Here is a 22,019-nt window from a genome sequence, read left to right as displayed (position 1 = left end):
ATGGAATGACAGATTATAGATTCGTGATAACTTTGGAAAAGAGGCAAACACGTCCCTTCTGAGATATGAGGAAAGGGGGCAGGGCAGACACATAGGTCATCAGAAGCCTGGAGATCTAGATAAAGCTAAACTGTGGTTTCCGGCTGCTATGCTTACTACCAGAAAAGGTGCAAGACAGATTATAACCCCCAAATGTAGATGCTGTGGCAAGGAGAGTGGATAAGGAGCAATTCCTGGGAAGATCTATCATGGTTCTGTTCTCAGCAGAGCAATGATTTCTGAAAGGCTTTCCAAGTGGGTGGGATTGAGTTTCAAGATAACGGCCTAGTTGAGTGTTATGCAGAAACCATTCATTCATTCACTTATTTTGTAGGGGTAGGGTTGAGCAAAGATGTGGAGAAGTAAGAAAACTATCCCTGTTTTACAATAGGAAGTGGAAGCGCTGTGTAAGGCAGGATGAAATGGAAGTCACTATGTAGGAGAGGAGGAAGAATGGGGATGGATGATTCCTGAGAAAATAAGCAAGTTATAGAGGAATCCCAATCTGATTCTGCCTCCACTTTTCCATCAGTTCAGGGACACATAATGCCTGTGGGTTAAACACGACATTAATTTGCAAGTTAAGCATCCCTTACTGTATATAAAGTTAATCCAGAGGGATGCATGCACTCAAATGAGCACTGGATGAATTCTCATTTAGCAGAAGATATAACAGATAGCAGAAGACAAAACAGATCAGGAAGAGTTAAATGGTACCTGCCAGTCATATCGTTAATCAATGACAGAGTGAGATGAAAATCCTGAGCCTCAGACGCTTAGCGTGCTGTGAAGGAAAACTTGAAGAAGGACCTTAGGCTTTATTTGGCAGGCAGAAGTCATGATTGGAACTGAGAAGTAAGTTTACCCAACTTCTCCCCACCAAACTTTTTCTGTCTTCCCATGAGTCCTTGTGACTCTTAGGATCCTTTTTGTATTTCTCTCATCATCATTTTCTCATTTCCAATCACTGTTGTCTCATGTTCAGCAAATCTGAAAATTTCCTTCCACATGCTTTCAAACTCTTGTGCCTGCGCTGATGTGGGTCCTGACTTCTAGAGGGTATGCCCCATCCATATGGTGAAAACTTCCCCATTCTTCAAGAGCAGGGCAAACATGACCCTCTCTGTGAAGTATTTTCAACTCCAAGTGCAGTGAATGATTTTCTTCTCTCTGCTTCCACAGGACATTATATCAACCTCTGTTAGTAACAATAGCTAACCTTACCTTGTCTTTTCTACCTGCCAGGCACTATTCTAAGTGGTCTGCAAACAAACCCTTGGAAACAGCTCTAGCCCAAACATTCTGTTTCACAGATGAGAAAAACGAAGCCCCAGAGGAGTAATAATTATTTAGAACAATAACAATAATTATAAATTATTATAATTTATAGGAGTAATAATTGTTATACATGATCAGTACAAATAATTTGTCCAAGCAAATAAGGGGTAGTGCCAGGATTCCAATACCAAGTGATTACCCCAGAGGAAGGCTCTTAACCACTACACTACTTTTGTTTTCTTGAATGTCTTCCTCAATTAAATTGTGAACTCCAGAGAGCAGAGGCTGTTCCTTAATTCATCTTTGTTTTATGGGCCTGGTCTAGAACTGGCCTGATAGGAGGTGAGGAACAAATATCAGTTGAATAGTTGAATTAATAAACTTAGATTTGGCCAGCTCCCCCTTGTGAACAAAAATTGGGAGAGTTTACCATGAACGAGAGAAGAATAGAGGGGAATCATGCTTTCTACTTCCAGTGGGGAGTAGGGCTCAGCATACGGACCTGGCCCTCAGCTCCTGGCTTCCCCATCAAATGCAGGGAAAATGTACAGGCTCGTATATCATGATTACCACCTTCTCCTTATGTTATTATTAGGGGTGCAAATAAATGAGTTCATAATTGTATTTCAGAAGAATTGAAAATGAATGAGATATGCCCAGTAAAACTATAAGCCAGTAAAGCAGAAGGTACACTTATGAAATCAGAACACAACTGCAGAGTGCCTTGCCTTATGAGAGGGCTCCTAGTAATGAGAGGTCAGATCTCACAGGTGGATTCTGCCTCTTAGGGACTGCATTCAGGCCTCCTTTGGTATAGGGTCATTACTGGTCTTACTAGGTTATACTACATATTATAAGTGCAGAAAGCACAGAGGAGAATTCAGCCAGTGCTCAGACTTAAACGGGAAAGTCTAAAATACTCCTTCCCTCTCCTTTCCTTGGCTAACTCTAACTCATCCTCCAAGTTTCAGATTAAATGTCATTTCCCAAGGGAAGTGTTCCCTGACCACCAAGACCAAGCAGGTTGTCTTTTAGTGCACTGCTGTTTGCCATCAGAGATCTTTCATCTGAATAATTTACATTTAAATATTCATTTAAAAAATGTCTGCTGCCATACAAAGGCAAGGATTGTGTACATCTTGTACACTGTTATACCCTCAGCATCTAGCACAAGGTGGGCAGTTGATAAATATTAATTGTGTGAATAAATAGATAAATGAACAAATAAATTTGCAGGCACACAAAGCTGACACTCTGAAAGATCTCTTCCACAGTCATAGATTGACTTCTTACTCATTATAGTCGCCATCTTTTCTAGACTTTATAAAAACTAGCAAGAAAGTAAAAACAGACTTATTTACATTTTTAAACACTGCTTAAGGACTTTTAAAACAGTGAAAGAAGAGTTAAAATGTTTGTTGACTGCAGCTTTCCAAAAAATAGAAAAAATCAGAAAACTAAATCCAATTATTTTAAGTAATTTTAAAAGTAAGGTAGAATATTGGTCTTTAAATCATATTTTCTAGTTTCCTTTAGAATTATTCCACAATAATACTTTCTCTATAACCTTGAAGCTTGTTGAGCTCCAACCTCACAGAGGCCCTTTTAAAAGATCTACTCATTTTATAAGGAACATTAAATCTGACTGGAAATACACACTTTGGTATCTAAGAACCCTAGCACAGGAGATTAGTAGCCAAAAAAGCAATTAAGTTTACAGTAGGGTTACAGATATCGTATCTACTACAAGAGTTTGAAAAGGGAAGTAATGCAAAGGTCATATCAACAAGAAAAAAAGTAACACTAAATAGTAGATTTTATTTAAGAAACAAAATCCCATATTCCAAAATCTTTCCTTCTATCTAATGACTACATATGTTTGGGAGCTTAGAAGAAAACAAGAAAGGAGGAGGCAGCACTACTGAAGTTGGTAACTGGCACCAAAACCATGAACCAGGCTGTGAAACTGAAGCATCTGTGGTGTCAGTTTCCTGATTAACTTTTTCAATTTGATCTTAGATCCCATTCTAGTATGTCCAGGATTGTAGGATCCCAAGTTGGCTGGGTCTGTGTGCATGAGAGAAGCAGCAACAGCTTAGGGTTCAAATAAACACAGGCAACTGCCTCCAACAACTCACATGTGAAAGACAGCTTCAGGGAAAAACCAACAACGCTTTAGGACCAGACAATAATTACACCTTTTTACGTGAAGGTAAAGGTGTTCCCACAAAACAGCAGGACTATATGACACAGACACCAATTATAACTCACTTTTGGTAACCTTGTTTAGTTACATAGCACTATGTAAATCCCTGGATTTACAATGGTTGTGTAGCCCATGAAACTATCTTTAGCTGAAGTTCCTCTTCTGTGTCAGTATCCTACTTTGAATGAAATGCTCTTAGATGAGCAGAAAAGATGTATTTAGCTCCCACCATTACAATTTCTGATCCCCTTTACTTTAGCTCTTTTGAAATAACATGAAAGCTTTGGCTTGCTAATTACTTTTAACCAGCTCATAGAAAAATTAGTTTATCTTCCTGATCAAAGCAAATTAGGCAGATCATGGTTGATTAGAATGCAACAGTAAAATCTCCGTACTTTCTCTTCCATCCCCTTTCCCTCAGAAATAGGGTCTGTGTCAAATATGTAGGTATTTCCCACGGCCAGGCCAGACTCTGTTTCCAACAGGGACTGCGGCTTGGACAATGGTTCTTACACAGACACCAAAGTTCTTTAGTTCAGTCATTGTGTTCGAAAAGAACTAGTAACCCCTTAGCTAGCATTTGATGAAACATCTAGATTTACATATTTCCTTAATTGCATTTTTGAATGTGAGTGAGATTTATCTGACCAAAGTTAAATGCCTCCTTTATTCCCCTACCATAGGCAAAATTCAACTCCACGCTCTTAAAAAAAAAAAGTGAAATGGGGGTGTATGGAATCTTATTCAATTTCCATCTGAACAAATTTTAGGGTTTCAATAAAGTGGGACGAGGGAGTTACGTTACCCAAGACAGGAAAGATATATCTTTACCTTTCAAAGTGGAAATGTCAGCTTCTAAAGCTTTGGCTTGCTCAGCTCTTTCAAAAAGGCTGTTTTGATTTTAAATGAATGCTATTCCTTGTTGCCGAATTCCCCAAATTGGTTGCTAAAAAGCTCTGAAATGATGGTCCTTAATAATTTTCAGCTAAAATGTCTGTTATGTGATTGTAAAAACCGGAAAGCTAGGTTTTATTTTCTTTATTTATTTACTATAAATTAACAGTAAATCTTGCATTTAGCTCCATTTAAACCTCCCTCTGCAGCTGCCCATTTGAAAAATAAAATGGTTGCCTTCTTTCACTTCAGTGGGTACAATACAAAACATCCATTGAGCTTTCCCTTTATTGCAGCTGCCAATGCCCAGCCGACTTTTAACAAACCAACCAAGCGGAATCACAATGCAGCTGCAACATTTTATGGTATTTCTGTTGGTTCTCTTTTGAGACTGAAGGTGTTAATTAGGAATCAAAGAACACAACCCTGCCAGCTTTCTTTCACAAACCATACCCTGGTCACTGCAGTTTTCAGAAGAAAAATAAATCTAATAAAGGGATAAAAATGTTGTTTGTCACACCAGTAAAGTGTACTTAAGACCCTTTGATCAAAAGCTTTTTATGTAGTCTTGTCAGATGGGCTGGAAATATTGTATTTTTTCCTTTTCTCCCCTGTCTTCATGTGGACTTATCTAAATTTTGAATTTAATGTAAGACTGGAATATAAAAGTATAAGCAGTCATGTGTGGGAATGCTTTGTAGGTGATAACTGGTCTCATAGAATAGAATAATTTTGCTTCTTAGAAAATTTCTCATAGTCAATGTTCCATCATGTGAAACTAGGTCTTCTATCAGTATATTATAATATTCTAACCATAAATTTTTATGCTTACAATTTACAAATACATCTGTCAATACTCTATTTACTGCGATTATTTATTACATAAATCTCTCAGTGTTTTAGGGGATCTTTTTATACACAGAATTGAGTAGTTTCATAAGCATAAAAACCATATCTATATGCACATATATACACAATGTTAATTTATCAGTTTGTCATTTTTGTACATTTTTTTGTGTATATTGAGTATCATATATCTAAACAACAGCGTGAAGTCATTACCTTTAATCTTTAGTCAAAGTTAAAAGCTTAAAGTAAGTTTATGAAGTTAGCACTACTGGGAATTAGTCAAGCCTGCTAGCTTTCTCAGCACGAGGTTTTGCTGCTAGGTGCACAAATCATGCCAAAATCCATTAATCCTGCTAGAGAGAGGCAGAAAGAAGGTCTGCTTGTTGATTTAATGTTAATGAAATGAATGGGCTCCTGAGGCTACCTACAGAGGCTCTCTAAACTATAAAACAAATAAAGTTATTTTAAGTAATGCTCATGGCAGGAGAGTAAACAATGCTTCCAGATTTGCTGCACAAAATGGGAGTGGGTGTGGGTCTGTGGAAACCTCCCATTTTCTACAATCCTGCTACACCTGCCCTATTGCAATACACACAAATGTCAAGCTGATAGACTCCTAGAATGACTGAATTAGGAGAGACCTCAGAACATGTGTTCGCCTCTCTTATTTTACAGATGCAAAAATTGAGACAGGGAGGATATGCATCTTGCCAGAGATTCTGTGGCTGTGTAGTGGGGTAGCTGGGCCCAGATCAGTGGTTCTCAAACTTGGTCGCATTTTGAATTTGCCTTGGGGAGTTAAAGTACATTCTGATGCCTAGCTCCTTCCCTCAGAAACTGTGATTTAGTTAGTTTGGTGTGGGATCTGGGCTTTGAGATGGTTAAATTAGCTCCCAGTTGGAACTAATGTGTTGGCAAGTTTCAGAACTACAGACCTGGACTTCTAATCTAGTGTACTACTTTCCTGCACTTTTTTGTTGTTTTGTTTTTTGTTTGCTTTTTTTCCCCTGCACCGTAGTGATACTCCCAGTTCCCAGGAGTATTCCAGTTGCTTTATCCTGTAGGTTAGATATATATTTTGAGATTTTGAGGGTATTTCCACAATGAGTGTTTTTTTTTTCTTATTCCTTTGTGTATATGCACAGATGTGGCTGTGGGGGGGGGGGGTGTGTGTGTGTGTTTGCGCGCACGCACATGTGTGTGTGTGCCTTGTGGATATCTCGAAGGATTGTACTCTACCCATGGGGTGAGCCAGCTCCACAGTGGAGCCAGTAGCCAAGCTCTGTGCTATGCTTGGCAAGTTGTCCTCTTGCCTCACTCTTCTCTGTCTTGCGCTTCACCTCTCCTTTGAGTTCCTTTGGGTATTGTTTTATTTCTTTGTAATTTGCCACAGTCTCGTCTCCTCTGGGCTGCCACTTTCCTCCTACCTTCTCCTCTCCACTTGAAGGATTTCCCTTTGAGAGAGATGCTCTGACTCTTCACTGAAAATTGTTTGACTTTTGCTGCCTTCTGCTTCCCTTGGTTTGGTGATTATTTACGCTGTTTGATAAAGGTGGGCTGACAGAGTCTACTTCTCCAATCTGTACTGCTGGATGATATGTAGTAGATGTCTGATGATTTCTTCCATGTTGGATTTAGAGTGGTGAAATAAATCAGCTTCCTGGTTTATTAATGCAGTAGGCACTCGGGAATTCCAGAATCATCTTTCTACATGTAGTAAGATATAAGGAGATTTCCCTTGTTTTTTTCAGAACTGCTCTCTTGATTTCATCAGTTATGGGAAAAGTCAGCTTTCCCCTTTTGCAGAAGGGTAAAGAACATCCGCAGAGACAGTAATACAGGCTCATCTGATAGGATTAAAAGACTCTCTGCTCCAAGAAGTGCTCACTTATCTCTCTTCTCCCCTGAGGATCACTGGGCCTTATTCCAGAGGCTTCCTGCTTGAAACACAAGTCCAAGTGGTACTTTGACCCCCTATTTAACTTTGAATCCCCTCTCCTACACAAGTTCACATCATTGATACCTATTATTCTCAGGGAACTATATTAGCCTCATCACCATCACTGACTGAAAGATCCTTCCCGTAATTATGTTGAACCAACTGCTTCTTTGTCAAAGATAAGTACTGAAGTTCCTCATGAAAATTACATTATTTCGAATGTATTTTCAGGTAGACACAAGCCCATTCCTTAAATCAGTTTTTGTTCTTAAAGTAGAACTATTTTTTCAGTTAATATAAAAAAAAAAAAAGAAACACATTTTTGTTGTGTTGAAATCTTGGGTTTTCCTGAATGTATTTTTGGCTCTGAAGGAAGGTTGAATTCCCAACCTTCTCTCAGTCCCCTCAAATCCATCATCTCTTGCCTGCCACTGTAGCAAATCAACGGCTGACACTGGAGCTTCTAAGAGCAGAAGAAGCTAGCAAGCTGAATTTTTCTTTCACAGTCAGGAAAAGTCATGAGGGTGGATGAGATTTAAAAAAAAAAAAAAAAAAAAAAGGAAAGGATAAAAGCACTTCAAGCCCAGTACTACAAATTCTGGGTCATTCATTAAATTGTATCTGAGGAGTAGAGTCCTAACATTGTGCCATCAGCCTACTCTCTGTGACAAAGTGTTCACTCAGCCCTCATCTATCCTGGAGATTTGTGCAGTGTCTTCAAAATGCTACACACTCATGTGCAAATATGAAACTTCATTTAAAACACATAATCTTTTGTCTATTTGGTACCAAGGATCAGAAACAAAAGTTAGAATATTTTTATTTATAACAGTTGCTGGGTGATGCCAAATTCATTTGAAGATGCCCCTTCTTTCTCCTCTAGTTCTTTACCTAGTAGGTGCCTTTCTGCTGTTCTTTTCTTGTTTTTAACATTAAGAAATCTTGTTTAATGAAAATTACATTTACACTTTTAAACATTCAGGACAATTAATTTAGCTAATTTAGGGAATAACAGTAAGAGACAGCATGGTATACTTGAAAAGCATGGGTTTAGTGTGATAGTAACTGTACCATCATCAACAGAAATAATTGCACCTAACATTTAATGCATCCTACACAAGTGAGGTGCCATGTAAAGTGCTTTATGTGCATTATCTCACCAGTCTTCACAACAACTTAGTCAGGTAGATGTCATTATTATTTCCATCTTACAAATGAGAAAACTGAGGCATTGAGTAACTTGTCAAGGTCACTGAAGATAAGGCTGCGATAGTGATCAAGAAATGTTCTCATTTCTATCATCAAGAGATGTTCTCATATTGATTGTAATAACTATTTTACTGTTTGTTATGAGGGTCAAATGAGGAACTATGAGTAAAAGCATCAACGGCACTTTTTGAATTTTTTTCCCTCTGTCTTGGGATATTCCAAATAATCAGTCTGCCAAATTTAGAGGAAAGAATCTCTCTGTCATCACATTATAAGATTATATCAGAAATTATATCAAGTAGTCTCACTCCGTTGCACGTTTGGTAGCTAGAAAATGGCATCTTATGTCTTAGGCATGTGGACAGTTTGAGTTTTACATAGAGTTTAGGGGAACAGAAGAGTACCCTCCAGAGAGAAAACTGTGCTGACTGTCCTTTAAGTGTGCCTGGGCTATGTGCCCCTTTGAAGTTGCCCAGATGCAGACATGCATGGACACCAGGTGTTTTAAAATGTAGGTGTTAATATTATTCAGGTGTGATGAGGCCAACAGATCAGGAGATGACTGCCATTGAAAAGGGAGTTTGTTACTCACAGTTCCCAAGAGGAGAGGACTCACCATTCCATGCAGAGCCACACAGGAGAGCTCTGGGCTCAGTCTGGAGATAGAAGGAGCAGAAGAAAAGCATGGGCAGGTCCTTTATTGTGGTTTCCATGGGAAGGAATGGACAAGGCAGGGTAAGCAGGTTTAGGATCGGCTAGTTGAATAATTTCAGTGTGCTCTGGGGTGCAGGGGCTATCTCAATTTATTGAAACCTGAGCTTGGAGTGAGTAGACCAGGAGAATATTGACCTAGAGTGTAAGAGCCCTGAAAGAGCCTGGGAAAGGGAGTGGTTGGGGGTGGGGTGTGGCCTTTGGATTGGTTGGTTTGCATATGAAAGGTGCACTCCAGAGAAAATCATTTGCTATCTCCAGGAATTCCTTAGCCCTAGGAGGGGCAGTCTCTCTAGGAGCAGCAAGGCTCCAAGATGTCAAAGCACCATAAAATAGAGAAAATGAAAAACGTGATAAATATACAAGAATTCTGTGTTCTGATCCAATTTTCAAGGGGTATATAGTCCAGTACTGGAAACAGACAAGTAGATGAAATATGGTGATCAAGTGTGGTGAGCGCTATGATCAAAATGGGCTCAGAATGGTGTAGGAGCATCAAAGACAGGTTTCTAAAATGTGGGGTTACAGAAAGCTTCCCAGAGGAGGTAACATTTGAGCTGAGTATGGGAAGACTAACAGAGGTTAGCAAAAGAAGAAAGGCAATCCCAGCACAGGACAACACATGTGAACACCTGGAGGCATGAAATAGGGAAATTGTAAGATGCAGTTTGAAATGGCTGGAGAGAAGAGAGTTTGGGGTGTTAAATTCAGACTAAAGCTACCCCTTTACATATTCTAAGTTTGGCTTAAAGGTTTCTCCGTACATAGTAAGCTGCAACCTAACTGGATGTGAAAACAGACTGTAACCTGCTCTTGACCCAAGCACCGAGTTTTGTTCAATCAAAGATGGCTAACTATTCAAACTCTGTTCAAATAAGGCAAACACCAAGCTGTAATCAATCCATCCGTTTCTGCACCTCACTTCCATTCACTGTTCTTCACTTTCCCTCTTCTGTCCATAAATCTTCTTCAAACTACATGGCAGCGCCAGATTCTCTCTGAACCTATTCTGGTTTGGGGGCTGCCCAATTTCTTCTTTGCTCAATTAAACTCTGTTAAGTTTAATTTGTCTAAGGTTTTTCTTTTAACAGGGAACCAGTGAGGGGGAATTGGCAGCAGGGGTTACAGGTTAGGGATGAGGCAAAAAAAGTTGACTTTGTGGGCTAAACTGAGGTGTTAAAAGTTATTATGAAATCACAGGACACCATTGAAGGATTGAATATAGGTAAGACATGACCAGAGGTGCATCTTGAAGAGACTAGCAGGATAGTAGGGAGTGTGTGTGTATGTGTTGGGGGTCTATGTAGACCATGACAGGAAACTGCTACAGTTATCCAGGGAAAAAGTGAGTAGACCCTGGACTAGTGCAATTTCACTGCTAGAAGAGAAAGAGAACAGTTACAAGGGACATTAAGGCAACCAAAATTTGATAAAATTAAGGTCATAAATGAAATTTTAATTACAATAATCAGAGATTTAACTACTATGAACAGAGGCTGGACCTGGTGACTACTGCCTATAATCCCAACACTTTGGAAGGCTGAGGTGGATAATTACTTGAGGCCAGGAGTTTGAGACCAGCCTGGGCAACATAGCCATACTCTCATCTTTACCAAAAACAGAAAAAAGAAGTAAATGACAACTATGAACAGACATTTGGGGGATTAATTATGCTTAATTATTTTTCAAGCTAAATCTGAGTGTTCCTTTTTGCTCTGCAGATTTTTAGGTGATACAGAGATACTGCATCTGTATTTACAATGGACCAAAATAAGATGATACTGTTAAAATTCAGGTACACATCTAGATATGGACATACATAACATGCGTAAACAACAGGATATTTGGCAACATCTGGAAAAAGTAACTGGGAGTTTTTGAGTTCATTCAAGTATCTGACATTGAAATATCAAAGTGACCAAGAAGTAGTACTGGGCTGGGGTTTTCAGGAGATCTGGAGTGTAATTCTGTCTTTGCTAGCTGTGTGATTTTCGGAATGTCATTAACCCCTTATGACATAAATTTCATCATCTGTGAAATAAAGACGTTGGATTAGGTAAATTCCAAGGTTCTTTCCATTCTAAATTCCCTGGGTAGCCATGGCTTTTGACTCACTGAAATCCTTTGTAACCCATCTAAGTGATTTTAATTCTGTTTATTTGGGCAATTCGGGTAATGCTCTAGCAATCACGATTAAATTTCAGTCTTGCATTGTGTAATGTGATCTTAGATATACAGCTTAGTCATTCTGGTAATTTGTGGATAAAAGATTATCCTTTTAGTTCTTCACAGTAGAACTTACTCTAAATGTAGTTAGGTATTAGTTCAAACTCTAAATTAGGTTTATTATAATTAACATAAATCTCCCCAAATTTGCTTTCTTTCACAATATACAATTAATTATATTCTGAGATGTTCCTACAGCTAAGGCAAAGAGGGTTTCAAATTACTATGTAGTAATCATTCAGGACCAGAACATATCTACCTAACACTTATGACTATAAGACTCTGGGGAAGTAGATGTTTTCCTAGAAGGCCAGCAGCTGGAAGGTGGAAGGTGGACACTTGCTGTCAGTTAATCATGTTGCTAAACCTTTTGAGATCTTCAAATAAGATATGCTCACAACATGGGAGAATCTGGTTTAACTAGGATTTCCTTTTGCTACCCGAGCTTGAAGACTCAATGAAAAAAGATCTTGAACTTCCTCCTGTACTATATTGCACTGAGTCCCAGAGAACAACAGCTGCTGAAGAACAGGGACTGTGCATGAGCTAAGATCTTCCACCATAGGGACAGTAATGTAGCTTTTCCAAGTTAAAATCAGAGACCCCAATTTTGGTGACTGGAGTTGATACTTAAATCACAAGGACTCTTCTTTCTAAACTTCCCTTCATCTTCTAGTTTGAAGCCCTTGGTGGGGAAAGTGTCTGAGATAAGGACAAAGCATCCTTTCAGATCTCTGATACTATCTTGAAGCGAGGGATGAAGAAAGGTAAAGAGAGACACAGGAGAAGTGTATCCCCTGGGAACAGGTGTCTAGTGGAGTCCAGTAACTCACAGTCTCTCAGTTCTGTCAGCACTGTCCCTTGGGTAGCAAATTTCTTCCGTTAGCCCTTCCACCTCTCTTGCCATTGTTTTTCTAGGCTTTTCTCTATGGTACATTTAACACTGTAACAATGATAGAGTAGGCTTATTGCCAAATGCAGGCATGTCTGCTAAGGGTCCCTTCAGGACAGAAAGTACAAAGACAAAGAGGAAGATTCTTTATTCTTCATCTTTACTAGAAGACTCCAAATTCACTTTGTAGATTCACTCAACAAATACTGTGAAATAAATGTTTATTGTGAAAACGTCAATATATATACAAAATAGTTCATTAAGGAATATAACATCTTCTATGGAAATTTTTATTTGGTTTTCATAATCAAATAATAATCACCACATATGTAAAAAACTGAAAGGTTATATTTTGTGCTGATAGCTTTAAAGACCAATTGATTATGTAACAGAGTTCCTTCAACTAAGTGCCTCACAAGAAAATTTATAACCTAAAACCTTCAAGCACCATGTGGTGTTTTGTGCATCGAACCAATAAACTCATTAAAATAACATTGCATAAACCCAAACACAACACATTGAAAGTTCTAACACAGCCCACATTAACCAACCAACTTTAAAATAATATCCTTGTTATGTACTAAGGTTAAAAATTCAGCAAATTCTTTATATTTTTTCCACTTGAGATCATGTGTGGTTTTCTACTTTCCTGAGAAGTACACTTTTGTGGCTTTTTTGATCAAAGAAAGGTTATTTTTACAAAGCGACATCTTTTGTAGAGGTCTCTGCTCCACTTAATCAAGGTTTCAAGAAAAAAGGAGAACAAAAGTATTTACCAGTGTTTTAGTGAAACTTAAAAATTCTAAGGTTATTTTCTCAGTGTAGGCTTTGAAAAGAAGGCACGCATGTAAGGTTAGTCACCACAGTTGTGTGTGTGTGTGTGTGTGTTTGTGTGTGTGAGGGAGACAAGGAGGAGGAAGGGGGAAATAAAGGAATTTGGCTGCACATTGAGGAACAGTTTGAAACACTTGGCTTCTAGTTGTGAAAGATGAGCAACATGGAAAAAAGGACGGGCTAACAAGGGACCACTTGAGGAAAGCTTAATCTCGCCTGGCAGGCTGAGGAGGGAGGTCAGCTCCATGCACGCGTTCTCAGCTGGAGTTGGGCTCCCTTTGCCAGGACGATTGTCTTCTGCATTTCAGTTTCTGAACTGAACTGAAGGTGCCTTCAAGCAGCCAGTTCCACAGTCTCTCCCTTGTAAAGGGTCGGCCCTCCACAGCTATGCCCTGCCAACGTTTGTATCATTTCTGCCAAGCAAGTGCACAAAGGGAATTGTTTCTTGTTGGTGTGTGTATTAGTGTGTGCACGAGACACTTTCTTCCCCCTTGGCCATCACAATCCTTGTTTGAAGAAGAAGCAAACACTCCTTCTGAGGGCAAGAAGGATAAAACAAGTATGTGGAAAATATGCATATATAAAAAATAGGATATTTGAAAATTAGAGATTGTTGAATAATTTTAAATTATTAAGTCAGTAAAAAGCTGGAGTATGAGAGTACTATTTTAAAACATTCTAGATACTGTACCCCAAACATATCCTAATTTTTCTAAACATCAGTACTGTTTTTTCTGTTGACTTTGTAATACAATAAATGATTAATGTATATCAGGTTAATAAGCTGAATTAAAGGACTGAGGAAATTAGATGCATAGTTCAGAAAAGGTTTTTCATTGTTTGAAGGAGGGAACTTTTCTATGACTTATCCAGATTTCTAATTGACACATAAGTCTGTATCACTAATTGTCTAATGGTTAAACCATGCATAGTTTAAAAATATGCTGGGGAATTTGATAAAACTTTGAAACAATTTTCTATTCTGAATCAAATGAATAACATTATGATACCTTTGTGACAACAATTTATCTCATTTCATCCATTTTAAAGGTGAATACAAGCTCAAATAGAATTTGTCTGTTAAGAAAGTTCATGTCCATTTGAACTGAGAAATAGTTCCAAAGAATGCAGCTACTTCATTTGATACATAGATCTGGTTATAGGAAAAAAGTTTTATTCTTGCCTAGGTGGTTACTAATCTATTGATCACTCTTCACAATACTCTGGCAGCTACCACAACTTATCTCTGATTTGGAGACAAGAAAAATTGTTTCTGTGGTAGTAAGAAAATGGATATATAAAGTGATGTCTACTAAACTTATAATATTGGCCCTAAACTATGTAACGTAATGCTGACATTATTGGAAAATTGAAAACTGCATTTTGCTCTGGAATTCCCTGAAAAAATATTTCTGGTATTAGGGCTTCATACATTGTGTTCCTGAAAAGAAAAATGGGCTGAAGTATTTCAGCACCAATTAAAATGATTACGAGGCATAAGTATAAATTGGAAAGCTGGTTTTCTTGGGTTGCTGTAAATTGGCCCTGAAGATAACTTCAAAGGAAGTCCAAAAATATTTTGAGCAATGGAAATACTTGAAATAAGCTTACAGTAAGCTTACCTATTAAGAGGTACTATTATCACTCCTAAGTTGTCACAAGTTGCCCCACCACAAGAAGGACATTGACTGAGCAAAGCATGTAGTACCTTTGTGGGGCCTATGACTGAGTAAAGTATTTAGTGCCAGATACTCAGGAAACACAATACAACTATCAGTTATTATGACTATTGCTATTAAAATAATAAAGTAATTTCTACATGTAAATCTTGGCATGTGTTAAAATAAACAACTCATTGCATCATTTAAACTGAACACAATTCAGCTGTATTTCAAATAGGGCTGGACAGTAATTGTGGCCAGCGGCCTTGTGTTATTTGTACTTGTGGACTAGTAGTTCTCACCTGTCTTTCTCTGGCTCCTATTAGCCACTGGGATTTCAGCAGCTGGTTCAGCCAATTCTACTCAATTCAACATTACCGGTAATTACTGAACTCCCTTAAGAGCCAGGCGTTGGAATGGGCGCTTGGGATATAAAATGGAAAATGTCCTACCCTGGAGGAGCTCACTGCCAAATAAGAAGAATAAACCCTGAAGGAGAGAGCCTATCATGAAACCCTGGGGTGTTATTCCATCTGACTTTCAGGAAGTTGTTTATACGGTCAGGTCAGGAGTTGGTTCCTTTGCGTACTCTCCAAGTAAATCTCAGCGTCTCCAATTCCAGACTTAAACATTAAAAAGAGAAGTAATACTTGAGGGTATACAGAAGCACTTCTGCTTATGAAACATCTTTTAAATAGTTTTCCACTAATGCTAATGCCCTGTTGAAAGCCTTTTAGCATTACCACTAGATATATTATTCCATTTCTTGAAATCAAATGACTAATGTTTTTCTCCCTTCCAATTTCAAGCCAGGCATTCCCATTGGGCTCAATCCATTTAACAGAAAAATGCCACAGATTTTAAGAACGGACCTGCTTCCCACCACATAGCTTATGGAGAACAAAATCAATTTTGAATTATGAGAATTTAATCAAAAATTCCACATTATAGACTGTGAAATGTCTCCTTTTGTCATAGATAGAGATCCACAGGTGAAACTGGGCATGTAGTTGGTTATTTACAATGGTTAAATAAAAGTGTGGATTAAAGCTGACAGATCTGGGAATAAAAGAGTTGTAGTGGGCTAGAACTCATGGTCAGATTTAACAAGTGAAATTCCACCAAGATACATCAAAAATAGCAACAGGACTAGATATTCAGCTCATTTTGCTTTATATGTAATATACCAGTTGTGGCTTTAGTGCCAGTCTGATTCATCTCTCTACTACAAACTGAGACTCTATAAAGGAAAATATTGCAACTGGAGTAAGGAAGTTGAATCTTATAGGAAGGAATTTGTCTTCTCATGAAGACTTCAATTTACCAGAAGTATCTATTGGGGAAGTGTTTACAAGAAAATGTGCCATTTAGCCTTATTCTAAATTTGCGTAATAACTGAACCAAATAAAAACATTACTTCACAAAATTGCTCATTGGACAACCCACTACTGTTTTTCATTTCTATCTTATGGCATGTGATTTAGATTATTCAGAAACATACTTAAATTTGTAGCTAAAATGACTTAAATGCATGAATTTGATAGAAGAAATACAAAAAAATGCTTTGCTATAAAATTATAAATATTCTATAATGTCTTTAATTTTGATAGCTTTATTGGGTTGTTTGGTCTGATATTTCTATGCCTTTGACAGATATATATTTTGAAAACTGAAAACAATAAAATAGTTCAGGTATAATACTTAACTCTCAGAAATCATAGACCAGTTTTGTGTTTCTGAACTTCTTTAAACACATCCAAGTGTGACTGGTCTATTATCAAAACACGATGTTATTTACACAGGCTATTTCTTGATTCCGATCTTCTAACTCATTTATGATTGCTACCTTTTGTTGCCACATCAGAACTCCTTTACTTCGAGGAAAATGCATAACGAAGAAAGAAAAAACCTGAAGATCATGTTATTATATGTAAAAATTCATTCTTGTCACACCAACTCTGCCATGCAAATGTTAAATATATTCAGTAAAATATTTATTTTAAATTTATGCTACAAAATTGTTTGAATGAGCTCACTACTTTAAAAAATTACTTAGGCTAATTATCAATTAGTTTTAATAATTCATCCCATAACAAAAACACTATGGAAAAAATCCCCAGGAATCCTGGAGAAAAAGAAAGAACTTCATTAAAATGAAGAAAATTTACTGGCATCATTATGTTTTAAACAATTCTAAAAGTACATTTTAGAGCAAACTGTATAATGTTTGTAATTGATCTAAACGTTAAGGCTGTTATAAGAGTTACTATTTTTGTAATCATTTCTAGAGTACATTTTATTTTATTTAAGATAAGAAGAGAAGCAGAACTATATTAAATCATTTTCAGAGAAGATTCTAAAAAGGATCTTTTATTTTGAAACTGCATCTTAAATACTTAAAACACATTTATGATATTAAGGTAGTGCCTAATTAACTAATTGTGACTTTTGTTCTGTTCTTATTAACATCAGTTTTACTAGTTATGTGTAAAATTAAATTTTGTTTCAAAGTTACATATGAAAAAGTAACCAAACTACATAATTAAAAAAAATCTTTTCTCTTGGTTCCTTTGGTTTATATAACATAAATTTGCTTATGGATGAAATGTGAATGCCTTTAAGCAACAGCAAAGAAAAACTCAGTTTCCTTTTTAAAATAAAATAACTGTTCTGGACCAATAAAGAAAAGTATATTTATTATGTTAGGATGTTCATTAGGATTTAGTTTTCTATCTGAATGTCACACTAACTAGATGACAGACACATCAAAGTAGCAGAGAGGAGTTTACTTTTAAGATCCTATTAACAAAAATGTCCACATTTGATGCATTAAAGTAGCTTACCTATACTAAGATTAGATGCTAGAACTACTTTATTTAGAACAGATCACAACTGGTAGATAGAGATGTATTAAATGTTGTAAACAACTTTGTCTGCTTTTATATCTCAACCTTGGTGTGTTCCTTATTTTCTGCTAAATAAACTTTGTTAGCCCCTGTTAGTAAAATCAGAGCCCATAACCACTTTCTGGGGGGCAGGGGGAGAGAAGAGATGAAGATCGAGATTTTTCCAGTGTTTCCACTCTGTTCACTGGTCGAGTTAAAGACCTACTGTGGAAGGCAGCTCAGTAAGAAAAGAGAGTCAATATTTGGACTGGCTTAAAATTTTGCTTTTCTGGGGGAAAAAAGATGACAAAATGGCACATAAATAATGCTTGCATTCTATGAAGATATGTAGGAAACTTTCTTTATCTACAAGTCTGACTAGCTGGCTATCAGATTGTGGTAAATGTGTACAGCTACTTGCCAAATGTGTACAGCTGGAACTTGCCATCATCAATCTGTTCGAAGAAAAGTAAATGCTTGTTCTTTTCTTGAGGGGGATTAGGAGATAACATTTTGACTAAATAAATGATGATAACCTCTTACAAATAATAAAAGATAGGAGTTCTGGCTTTTCACCACATCAGTCTTTGTACACTGCAACTTTCTCATTAAGGATTAATTTCTACTGGGCCCCAGTGGAGTGGAGCTATAACTTCGTGTTCCCTTTCAACATCAAAGGGAAGTTATTCTTTCAAATAAGAAAATCAGTAGAACACACACTCGTTTATTTGAATATGAGTGAATAAAAATTCCTCTTTTATGTTTTGGCTGCACAAGTGAAGACAGAAATGGTCAGAGAATACTAGGTGTAACCAAAACAGGGCATCATCTACTCTTAAGGTCTGCACAGCATTCCTGTGGTTGTAAAAAACCAAAAAACCCCCAAACCCTCAACACCTGCTCAAAGGGCATCCCATGGGCCCTGGCATTTTTTAGTACATAAGGACACCAAATTATGAAATCACACATCATAAAGAACACCACATTGGTTATTTACTTCAGGACTGACTTCTATATTCAGCACTCATATTCCTTGAACTGTGTTGCATTAGAAATAAGTATTTAACATTTACTGTATCACTTTTTACAGACACTCTGAGTTTAATATTTCATAGGGCACTGGGAAAATGTCTTCTTAGGCCAGTGTACAGGCTGTCATCAAATAACATGATAATAATATGGCACTTAATTTCCTAATAGTATCTTAACTTCAAGAGGTTATCTATAATATAGATAGATGGTTCTATCTATAGATACATAGGGAACATTGGCAGTAGGTGGCAGCAAGTTCTCCTGAGCACATGGAGGACACAGTCAAATGCATTTGAGGTATGTGGGAAATGGTTTAAAGCAGAATTTTATGCCAACTTTTAGTAACGGAAGCCTAACAAATGTTTGTTCTTTCAAGTGGGAGAAGAAAGCAATCTGGAACTATTCATAAGCTTATTTTCTGTATTCTTAAACATATTTGATAATGAATGTATGATTTAAATAGTAGGTTAAGTGTTTGGGGGTACTGCACACCTCCCTTGCATACAGTCAAACTTCAGCGTGATGGGAAAGAAGAGTTATAGACTGCTAGGCAAAATTGCCAAACTGGTCTCAGAAATTCACTGCATTGGAGAGTGCGGAATCCTTGCAACACTGACTTCAGCAGTTAAACCAGAGAGGCTGGGGATGAGTATTCTGCTTTGTAGTAGAGACAGCTGTTCAGGAGGAGGAAATGTGAATTCTGAGAGCATGATCATTTAGGAGAGCAGATTTCCATTCCTGGAACAATATCACTACCACATGTATGAGTGCAATTGGGGGGAAACCTGGTGGGGAAAATAGATTTAACATTCTTTCAGGTAAAAAAGAAAAAGCAGTCAAAATAGATTTGTGGTAGAGGAGGAGGCGACCTGCCATTTACCAGTCCTAAAATCTAGCAGGATGGCACCTTTCTTTAAAGACAATATTAAAGCAAGTAAGAGATTTTTTTTCTTCCTCACTGTCTCCAGAAAAAGAATCACTACCTAGTGGAAAATGTTGTGCAAGCCTCTTCATGTTTCTTCCCTCCAGAAAACAACTAAACAGATGGAAGAACTGGTTCACAAACATCCCAACTCTCCCCTGCCAAGGTACATCAGAGACGCCGAAAACTGGGATTGCCTGGGCTTGGGGTGGGCTGGCTGCAGTGTCTGGAACTAAAACTTAGATGTTTCACCTTGTGGTAAGGAGCACCTGTTTCCCAGAGTGGCCTAGATCCTGGTATCTGCTGGAAGGAATGAAGCCCCAGATGCTTTGCACAGGGGTAGGGAGAGGGGTCGCCTTGGTCTCCGAGAATAGGGTTTCTCCTGGGTCACCGCGTTCACCCAACCACCTGTTACCTTCGGGCCTGCGTTTTCCACAGACAAAATTATGCAATGAGCTGCTGCCTCAGGGCTTTGGAAGTTGCAGTGGGGGAGAGAAGGGGTGGGAGAATCCCCCAGGGATGATAGAGAGCTTCAGGTCTCCCTTTGGGTGTCGGAGCCGCTGTTTACCAGCCCAACAGCCTTCAGCCCACTTCCCCTTTCCTCCCCCGGGGGAAGAGATGGTTAAAGATTACACAGCAGCCGCGGGTACTTCAAAGGGCGGCGCGGGCAGCCAAAGGTAAAGATAACGTTCTGGCAGCTCTAATCGGGGTTTGTGGTTGCCACATTTTAATCACGCCGTTAAAAAAAGAAAGAAAATAAAAAGAAAGGAGGGAGGGAAGGAAGGAAGAAGGGAGGAAGAAAGGGAGGAAAAGAGGAAAAAAAAGAAAAAGGTTACATCACGTCACCGTGCAAGGGATGCAGACTAAAAACCCTTTGGAGTTGGGCAAGTCGTTTCTCCTTTGGGGAAACTTTCTACAGACCATCTTTTCGTGGAATGCGACTAGACGAAGAGAGGTGGTTGGGACGGTAACCAGATGGCAGCCTGCCTTTGGGTACCAGGTTCTGAGTCACAAATGCCCACTCCACACGCAAATGCCTGCATTTGCAGGAATTCATCCAGCGATGTTTCTAGAGCTGGACTGGGAAGCTGCGGCGCAGCAGCGCTTTCCCGGGTTGCACTCGAAGCCATTTCTCTGCGGGCCCAGAAAGTGCCGGCACGCTACTCCCCGAGACACGTGCATTTCTCTGGGGGCCCTAACAGTCCTGGCCAGGATGCCTTTGACAAACTCGCCCGCCCCCACCCCCACCCCCACCCCCAGAACAGGCTGGCGCCGAGGAGACTCCAGCCTCGCCTTGGACGAATCTTCCTTCTCCTCTTAGCCTGTCTCCCGGAGTGACGTGGGGAAGCACTTACAGGTAGGAGGTGAAGACGCTGAGGTTGGAAGGCAGCTCCGAGAGCCCCAGGTCGGAGCAGTCCACTCTGAGCAACATCCTGCCGTCGGGCTCGCAATGACAGTGTGTGGGGCAGCCCCGCAGCAGCGCACCAGACCTGGGCGAGCTGCTCCCGGCCGCCAGCTGCAGCAGCACAGGCAAGGACAGGAGCACACCGAGCCGGGAGATGTCCATGGTGCCCGAAGTAGGGGGCCACGAGCCGGACGCGGGCGGAGGGCAGCACCGGACTGCTACGGGCCGTGGCGCGCCGGGCGCCGCTCGGTGGGCTTTTGCAACTCAGCGGGAGTCTGCAGCACCAAACGCAGCGTTCCTGCCCCGCCGGCGTGGGCGGCTAGGAGAAGCGCGGCGGGGACTGAGGTGCCGGTTGCCGCCACGCCGGCCTTCGGAGCAGCCCTGGCTGCAGCGGCGACAGTGGCGGTGCGCCTTGCTGCTGCTCGCGGCCGGAGCGGTGTGGAGCAGCATCTCTGCTTGCACGCTGGTTTTTTAAAGCGCTCCAGCCCGAATTGCGCGCCCAGTGACGTCAGCGCAGCCTAGCTTCCCAGGCACCCCCTGCCCGGCCCCACTTTCCCTCCACTTGTCCCCTCCCTCCTTTCCCAAGTCCTGGGCTGGGAGGCAGCAAGCAGCCCTCGGTGCTGGCGAGTTCTCGGCGCTCCCACTGAGCCTCCGCGGGGAGGATTCAGCGCTCAGCGTCGCGCGCCCGAATAAGGGATCCCCACCTTTACCCCTTCATGAGTCTTGGAGACCCAGATCTGAGAGTCGAGAGGGACCTGCTTCGGAGAGACCTAAACGGACGCACAGGGACTGGAGGACGCAGCACGTTTCCCCCGAGCCCGCTTCAAATAACGGATGAGATACTTGGAGTGATTAAACAGAACAAAACAAAACAAAAACACAAAAACTGAAATTCGATGCAGAGAAATAGTTACGTTATCAGGGTAAGGAGGCAGGCGTCCCCGGCAAATGATAGGTGGCCTTTTTGATCCTTACGTCTGCCGCACGGTCTGGCTCGCTTTTGCCCTAAAATCAAAGTGCTAGGCTAATCGCTAAAT

General features: G+C 39.6%; 1 protein-coding gene across 1 annotated transcript in view; it reads right to left on the bottom strand.

Moving 5' to 3' along the window:
• The window catches only part of LGR5 (leucine rich repeat containing G protein-coupled receptor 5), a 147,557-nt gene extending 125,927 nt beyond the window's left edge, over window positions 1-21,630 (bottom strand). Inside the window, exon 1 of the mRNA XM_008004027.3 lies at window positions 20,933-21,630. Within this exon, the coding sequence (XP_008002218.1) occupies window positions 20,933-21,144 (212 nt within the window). The 5' untranslated portion in view covers window positions 21,145-21,630. The remainder of the gene's footprint in view (window positions 1-20,932) is intronic.
• Window positions 21,631-22,019: the final 389 nt, after the last annotated feature.

The sequence above is a fragment of the Chlorocebus sabaeus genome, chromosome 11, assembly GCF_047675955.1.
Source record: "Chlorocebus sabaeus isolate Y175 chromosome 11, mChlSab1.0.hap1, whole genome shotgun sequence".
In the NCBI taxonomy this organism is placed as follows: Eukaryota; Metazoa; Chordata; class Mammalia; order Primates; family Cercopithecidae; genus Chlorocebus; species Chlorocebus sabaeus.
Note: the sequence above shows the minus strand (reverse complement) of the source record. Positions and strands in the feature narration are given on the sequence as shown.